Source organism: Myotis lucifugus, unplaced genomic scaffold, assembly GCF_000147115.1.
Source record: "Myotis lucifugus unplaced genomic scaffold, Myoluc2.0 scaffold_69, whole genome shotgun sequence".
Taxonomy (NCBI): Eukaryota; Metazoa; Chordata; class Mammalia; order Chiroptera; family Vespertilionidae; genus Myotis; species Myotis lucifugus.
Window position 1 is genome coordinate 4,904,030 of NW_005871117.1, and position 8,494 is coordinate 4,912,523.

An 8,494-nucleotide genomic window follows, 5' to 3' on the forward strand; every position below is an offset into this window, starting at 1 on the left:
GAGTTTCTGATGGAGATCAGTTGACAGGCTTATGGGAGCTTATTTGTAGGTAACAGTTTGCTTTTCCCTTGCTGCCTTTAAGATTCTCTCTCTGTCTTTAATTTTTGGCATTTTAATTATGATGTGTCTGGTGTGGGCCTGTTTGGGTTCTTCTTGCTTGAGACTCTCTGTGCCTCCTGAACTTGTGTGTCTTTTTCCTTCACCAGGTCAGGAAAGTTTTCTGCCATTATTTCTTAAAACATGTTCTCTATCTCTTAATCACTTTCTTCCCCTTCTGGCCCTGCTGTTTTACAAATATTGTTAAGTTTCATGTTATCCCATAATCCTCTTAAGCTGTCCTCCTGTTTTTAAATATTTTTTTCTTTTTGGTTCTCTGATTGAGTGATTTTTTTCTATCCTGTTGTCTAATTCACTGATCTGATTCTCAGCTTCCCCTAATCTGCTATGATTCCTTCCACTGTGTTCTTTGTTAATGCTATGTCATTCATTGTTGTTGTATCTATATCATCTGATAGAAGTGGTGGTCTGGCTGTGTTGAGTATCATTATTCTGATCTCTATGTCTGATAAGTTTCTTATCTCCATTTCATTTAGCTCTTCTTTTGAAGCATTCTCTTATTCTTTCGTTTGGGGCTTATTTTTTTGTCTCCCCATTTTGGCTGCCTGTTTGGGTTTGTGACTATGTATTAGGTAGATCGGCTATGCCTCCCAATCTCTAGTGCAGGACAGTGTCAGCCGCTGCTTTTGACTGGTCCTGAGTACCCTGTTTGGAGCTATCAGCAATCCACAGCTTGTGGCTCCCTCTGTTAGAGCTAGGTGCCTTTGGAAAGGACCAAGATGTGCACCAAGTTCTGCATTTTCTAGCCCTGGCGCCGCTCAATTAGATCAGGCAAAGACTGAAAGCCTCCAGAGACCCACCTCTGCCTGCAGTCTGATTGTATTCAGTCTTGATTAGCATCAGGCTATGGACCACAGGGTGGGGTGAGAGTTTTTCCAACAGGGTGGGGCAATTGCTTATGCCTGCAGGCCGATTGTTATTCTCAGTCTCTTAATGGGTCTCAGAAACTCCACAGGTTGGGGTAAGGGGTTTTTTAATAGGTGGGGCACCACCTCCCCCCAAACCCCCTACCGCCCCCCGGGGGCGCACAAAACCTACTTGGATAGCAAAGGTCCACCAGAAAAATATGTCCGCACAGCATGAGGGAATGACTCAGCACAGGAGACCAAGGTGTCTGCCTTCCTAGGTCTAACCCCAGAGCCCCCAACCCTGGCTTCTGCTCACAAGACTCCATTCCACTCTGCCCTCCCTCTGCTAGACCCCATGGTGAATAGCTGCACGTGAAATTTTGTGCATTGGCCTTTTAAGAGGTTGCCTGCATTTTCAGTCATCTTCCCCAGCAGACAGCAACTTTGATGTTTTTCTACGCCAGATGTTATGTTAGTATCTTTATCAGTTCTGGTGCTCTGGGTTGGAGAGCCTGGCTTGGGCTTTAGACTCCAGAGTTCTCAGTGGGGACCCCCCTCCCCCACTGCTGAGATATCCCTCTGAAACCTCAGCTGCTGTCTGTGGGAGCTGTGGGAGCCCAACTAGCCCTTTTGTGCCTCCGCACTTCCTAGCAGTCTCCACTTTCTGTCCTTGGTTATCAGGGTTCTCTCCAGCTAGTCTTCGTTTGATTATTCAGGGTGGTTTTTCTGTACTTTAGTTGTAATTCCAGTTTGGTCCTGGGAGTGTGTCAGTGTAGCATCCACTTACTCTGCTGCCATTTTGGAATCTCTGAAAGTTGTTATTTTATTTAATTGAATTTATTGGAGTGACATTGATTAATAAAGTTATACAGGTCACACTTGACAGTTTTTAAAGTGAAGAATTGTAATAAAGAATGTCTACTTTAGAATGCTGGCTTGAATCCACATCTGATGAAAGATTTTTGATAAATATAATAATTTATACTTGCTATATCATCTGATAGAAGTGGTGGTCTGGCTGTGTTGTGTATTTTAGTGTTCTGTATTCTTCACTGGGTCATTAGAATCTTTCATGGGTCAGGAATCTTCTATGTATTTTAGTCAGTGCTTCCACTAAATGCTGTTGAATAGATAGAGGAATGTATTATATCCAAATTTATCCTGTCTGTAACAAAACTAGGATCCCACATAACTGGAAGTTATAGTAGCTGCTTTGTTAGGCCCTGTGGATTAGGGTATTTTGTTACAAGTTCTTGTTCATATCTGCTCAATAGATATCTTGGAACTAACATTTCAGACCTCTTTCTCTAGTGCATTTGTTGGAGGAGGCTTTAAGATTAATCAGAAGAGCTGCTGTTCTTTTCTCACTCCCACTCCCACTCCCACTTCTCTTCTCCAGGAGCATTTTTGACAATAAATACAGAAAAGACAAAGCATGAGGAGTTTGTTGAGATTGTTCTGGTGTTTTTATAAGAGAACCTGATGCTTAATATTTCCATCTGTAATTGTCTTTAGATACTCATTCTGCGTTTTTATTCTTCCTTTTCAGCTGTTTGAGAACTACTACTTTGGTACCTTAAAGCTTAATTCAATCCACATCTCTCAGCGGTTCTCAGTAGACAGCTTCGGAAACTACGCTTCCTGTGGACAAATTGACTTCTCCTGAGGTGAATCTTGAGAAATTGAACATCTTCACAAGGTGCTGAGGGAAAGTGTCTTCATTTTAATTGCCAAGGAGGGATGTGACCTTTTGGATGGTGACTTTCCTGTGTGGTTCCCCATGGGCTCTGTAGTATCTCTGATGGTGGTCCACAGTCATCAGACTGTTAGCCAAGATGATTGCGGGCACCTGGAGAACTGTGCATGTAACCCTGGGCTTTTTGCAGGGTCTTTTCTTTCCAAAGCTCTTCTATGGAAGTGAACCTCTGAAGCCCATTGGAGCTCAGATTTGCATTACTTCTTATATACTGATTTTGCCCCAGCCATTAAAGTTGTTTGTATTAGTACTTTAAAAGAGAATTAAAGACATGTGGTTTCATTAATCTCTCCATCTAGATAAAATACCTGTAACTTTTAGAAGGTTGATTTTTTTCTCCCTTTCCCTTGTACCCTAAATTTCTGTGTGTGTAATAAAAACAAGCATTTACTGAACACCTACTATGGGCCAGGCATTGTGCTAAGTGTATACATATTATTATCCTTAATATTATTATTAAATTATTATTACACTTAGTAATAATATTAATATTTTTATCACTGACAACACTATGAGGGAGGTACTAATACAGTCCCTGTTTTACATATGAGGAAATTGAGGTCAGATACCTAACTGAAGGTCACATAACCAGGCAGTGGATAGTGTCAGGATCTGAACCCAGCCAGCCTGGGCTCTTTAACACTGTGCTAAGCTGTGTGGCCCTTAGCAGGACTAGAGAGAGAACAAGGAAGATGCCTGGCAGACCAGGGATGGAGAGAGGGAGCCACAGCGGTTACGGCTGTTCCAATATCCCAGGACCAAGCAGGAGGATCACTTTGGATGCAGGATGTTTTGCAAAACTGGCCTCGTTAGGAGTGCTCGCTTGTACCCTAATTTTTTTTTTAAAATATATTTTATTGATTTTTTACAAAGAGGAAGGGAGAGAGATAGAGAGTTAGAAACATCGATGAGAGAGAAACATCGATCAGCTGCCTCCTGCACATCTCCTACTGGGGATATGCCCCCAACCAAGGTACATGCCCTTGACCGGAATCGAACCTGGGACCTTTTAGTCCGCAGGCTGACGCTCTATCCACTGAGCCAAACCTAATTTTTTAAATTAAATTAAAAAAAAATTTTTAAATTGATTTTAGAGAGGGAGGAAGGGAGGGAAAGGATAAAACACACACACACCAATTGGTTGCCTCCCATATGCACCTCGACTGAGACTCAAACCTGCAGCCTAGATGTGTGCCCTGACCGGAATCAAACCCTAGACATCCTGGTACACCAGATGACACTCCAAGCAAATGAGCCACACCGGCTAGGGCTGTACCCTAATTTTAATCACTACCCAGAATTTCTTTTTTATTGTGGTAGAAATCACTTAACATAAAACTTACCATCTTAACCTTTTTTAAGTGTACATTTCGGTAGTATTAAGTATATTCATGTTGTTGTGAAACATCTCCAGAACTTTCTCATCCTGCCAATCTGAAACTCTGTATCTATTAAACAACTCAATTTCTTTCTCCCCAGACCCTTCAACCACCCCTTTACTTCCTGTTTCTATGAATTTGACTGCAGTAGATACTTCATAGAAGTGGAGTCATACAGTCTTTGTCTTTTTGTGACTGGCTTATTCCATGTTGTAGGATGTGACAGGATTTCCTTTCTTTTTAAGGCCAAATAATATTCCATTGTATATACTTACCACATTTTGTTTATTCATTTATCCATCAATGGACACTTGGGTTCCTTGACCTCTTGGCATTTGTGAATAGTACTCTGTAAACATGAGTGTACAAGTATGTCTTTGAGACCCTGCTTTCAATTCCTTACTACTAAGAATTTTATCTTTAGCAAAATAACTGTTACAACTCTCACCTTTTACTTTGATCTCTCCTTTTTCTTCTGAAGTTGGTACCTTTTTATATTTGTTAGATTTCTGTCCCTTCCCCCTACCCTGCCTCTCGCCTTCCCATGCCGATGACGCTGACGCAGTTGCAGCATTGTAGCCCTTTTATGTTTACTTCTCAGGGCAGCAGCCAGAGGAACAATGATGCTATCAGCAGGACTGTGCAGAGTTTCCTGGGAAAATGTCAGCTGCAGCAGGTACCGGCAGTCCTTGCCTGCAGACCAGCAGAGGGAGGGAGCTCAGCACAGCTTTGCCCCACCCATCAGTCCTGCCACTGCTCTGGTGCCAGGGAGCTCCAGCCTGGCTCTCACCTTCCACCTCTTCCTCCTCCTCCCCCTCCTCACATCCTTTCTCCCGCCATGTCCTCTCTTTGCTTCATTCCTCATTCTTCCCTTGCTTCTTACTTTCTGTTTAAGAAGTTTGATTCTGGGCCCTGTGTGTCAAGGCCACTACATAGTGATAGTTCTGTATAACACAGATTTGTTTATCACTGACTGCACAGGTCATTTCTGAATAAATGAATTTCCAAAGTAACTGCGCTTTTTGATATTTTCATATAATTTTGTAGTTTGACCCCCTTAGTGTATGTTTGGAATACAGTGTTGCCATCACTTATTCACTGGCAAAGCTGTGTCATTAATCCAGAACTTACATACTGGTGCCTGTAGGATTGATTTCCCCCCAAGAATTTTGTACTAGTAATACTCGTTTTTATTTGAGATTTTTACCTTGCTTGCCCCAGGGTGTTAGATGGCAAGTGGGAATGAGTACTCCCAGGAATAGTATTGAATGGGGAAGTTGACTGTGGGGTTCAGTGCCCTCATCTCCTCTGGGTGCTACTTCTCTCTTACTGGTTTCTTTCTGACAGCTGCCACTGGGCAACCTTGCAGGAGGTAAAGATGTCTTCTTTTGGATGCCAGAGATTTATAACTTATGTTTTTAATACATTTTAAAAATACATCTTTATTGTTGAAAGTAGTACCGATGTCCCCTTTTCCCCTCCATTTTTAAAAAATAGGTTTTTATTGATTTTTAGAGAGAGAGGAAGAGAGAGGGAGAGAGACAAACATCCATGTGAGAGCAGAACACTGATCAGCTGCCAGGAATTGAGCCCACAACCTGGGCACGTTCCTTGACCAGGAATTGAACCAGCAACATGGTACAACCCACTGAACAACACCAGCCAGGACTGCAGCCGGTTTCTGAGACACTGACTTCACCCAATTCCTGGAAGAGGAAGAGGGAAAATGAATTTCTCACCCCAATTATTACATAACTAGGGGCCCAATGCACGAAATACATGCAAGAGTAGGCCTTCTTTCCCCCAGCTGCTGGCACCGGCTTCCCTCTGGCACCCGGCACCTGGGACCCGGGCGTTCCTCGCAGCCCTGGCTTCATCTGGAAGGTGGTCCGGTCTAATTAGCATATTATGCTTTTATTATTATAGATAGCTGTGTTGTTATGAACTCTGTTATGAAGAATAATTCTGATTTTTTTAAAGGGGGCATAATGAGTTAGCCTCAGATGAAGTCCATATCCATGGTAGAGACATTTATTTTTGGGTGAGCTCCAGAGTTGGACATCGATGAGAATCCAGCTTCATGCTGACACAAAGCTTGTTCAGGTTTGCTCTTTCCTGGAGGGAAAGGGCACCTGACGGCGCCCAGGCACACTGAGTTGAGGAACCCCCCTCATAGTCGACCGTGATGCTGTAGAAATAAGGCGAGCCCAAACCCGGGGTCCAGAGCATCCTCGGAGCCGGACAGCACGCTGTGTCTTCACTCCTGCAGGAGGCTGCGCACGCACAGAGCGGGTGGTCCGCTAGGTTTTATGTTGAGGCAGGTCATCTGTCCCTCACTCCTGATTGGTCAGAGCTTAGGCTCGCAGTCTTGCGTGACTGGCTAATTTAAAGGAAAAAGGGAGGGGCTGACCTTTGCTGTTTCAAAATGGCGGCCCCCAGGGGAGCTGCAAGTCACGCGCCCAAAATGGCGGCTGCCTGAACGCTCTTCTTTGGCAGAAAAGACTTTTTCTCACAATGCCTTGGGATGCGGATGGTAGAGAAGGGCTGTTGGTAGCTTTTTCTGTTGTTTTTAATCAAATGTTCTTTTAAACAAATATACGTTAACTTTGTGAAAAATCATCAAGCTATACCTACTTTCTACTTTTTAAAATGTATGTTATAGTTTAAATATTTGTTAATAAATAAATTTCATCATTCAGAGATTACTACTCCCCGTACATTTAAGCACATATATTGTTAAGCCATTTTTCAGACTATGAGCGGGACGCTCTCACTTGTCATTTGTGTATTAACTCAGTCCTCACAGTGGCCACTTCCGTTGGCAGTGCCATCCTCATCCACAAACGGAGGCTCACGAAGGTAAGGAACTCGCCAGAGGTCATACAGCTCTTGAAGTGTGGTCTGTGGGTGCCTGGGCGCCCCAGACCCTGCATTGGGGCTGGGGTGAGGTCCGCCCTGTTTTCACAAACTAGAAGGGCGTGGTTTGCCTGTCCCCGCGTCCTCCCGGGAGTGTGCGTGGCCCCGAGGCTGCGCCCCGGCAGCGTCACGGGGGTCACGGTGTGCGCATGCGCCGCTGTCTCCAGGGAGGCGCGGGCATAAATACGTGTTTTTAGAGTTGGACGCGGTTTGCTCTTACCAGCCGCTGCGGTTCAGCTGCGACTTATGCTCTGGAGAAGTCGCATGCCGAGCCCCACCCCCTCGGCCTCACATGTGTTGAGTGGTTAAAGGGGGCCGAGCTGCAGGGTGGCCCCACCCGCCTGATGGCGTCCTTTCAAGAAGAGGCCCTTTGGACACCCGAACCTCAGGTCTGTGCACAGAAGGCCTTGCGCCCCAGCGCGAAGGTGGCCGTCGCAGACCAGAAGGAGGCACCTCAGTAACACCAGCCTTACCAACCCCCGAATCTGGGGCTTGTAGCCCTCGTACTGACAAAATAAACCTGCTGTGTAAGCCGCCCTGTCTGGCATTTTGTGTCTGCCCCGGCCCTGATACACTTGCTATAATGCAGAAGCCAACCTACCTGTCTTTTTTCGAGCAGGACATGAAAGAGATTTGCAAAAATGTAAGACAATGACACTCTTCTCACAGGTTTTTTTTAGGGGAAGATACAGTTTTTCATCAAATATATTTTCTAATATGCAATGTGTTCCTTATTATTTTAAATAAATTTTAAAATTTTTTTGTTTGAAAAAACAGATTTAATACTTTTAGAGCAGTTTTACGTTCACAGAGGAAGGCTTAGTTTTAAAGTCCAGCCAATTAGAGCCACATCTGTATCTCACAGAAACAAGAGTTCTTTGGGGGCCTCATGAGCTCTGAGTGCACAGGACCCCGGAGGCCATACAGTCTCAGAACTGCTGCGCTGCACTGTCCTTGCCTCCGAGGGATGATATTACACATGATCTGTAATGAGCTTTCCTCACCCCGAGGTAGGCGGTGGGTCACATCCACTGTCATTAGATACACGTCTGTATCATTTATCTGTAATGGCTGCACAGCAGTCCATTGTGTACATGTTAACACGGAGCTCGTCAGTCTCTGTGTGATGGTCAGTGAGCTGGTGTCTGGGTTTGGCTATTGAAACAATTCTGGGTGGGACAGATTGTGCATTTGTCTCTTATGCTTGTGAGGTCATCTAGGAATGGGATTAAATGGTTTTGAAGATGTGGTTAATTTAAGTTTTTTTTATTTGGAATGTAAGGTTTCTCCATTTTGTTTTACTCAATATGAAATACAAACAGAACAATGCATAAAACATATGCACCCTTTGACAAACACACCCAGCAGCTTTTGGGCCCATTGGTTTGAAAGGCTGACCTGCTAGTAGTTGTCTCAGAAATTAGGAAAACTGTTTCTTCATTATAAGCGTACTAGAGACCTGGTGCATGAAACTCGTA

The 8,494-nt window shown here is 44.2% G+C and overlaps 1 protein-coding gene across 1 annotated transcript in view; it reads left to right on the forward strand.

Moving 5' to 3' along the window:
• ASCC1 (activating signal cointegrator 1 complex subunit 1) overlaps window positions 1-2,699 on the forward strand; it is an 83,134-nt gene extending 80,435 nt beyond the window's left edge. Inside the window, exon 9 of the mRNA XM_023755138.1 lies at window positions 2,515-2,699. Coding sequence (XP_023610906.1) covers window positions 2,515-2,631 — 117 coding nt within the window. The 3' untranslated portion in view covers window positions 2,632-2,699. The remainder of the gene's footprint in view (window positions 1-2,514) is intronic.
• The last annotated feature ends 5,795 nt before the right edge of the window (window positions 2,700-8,494 follow it).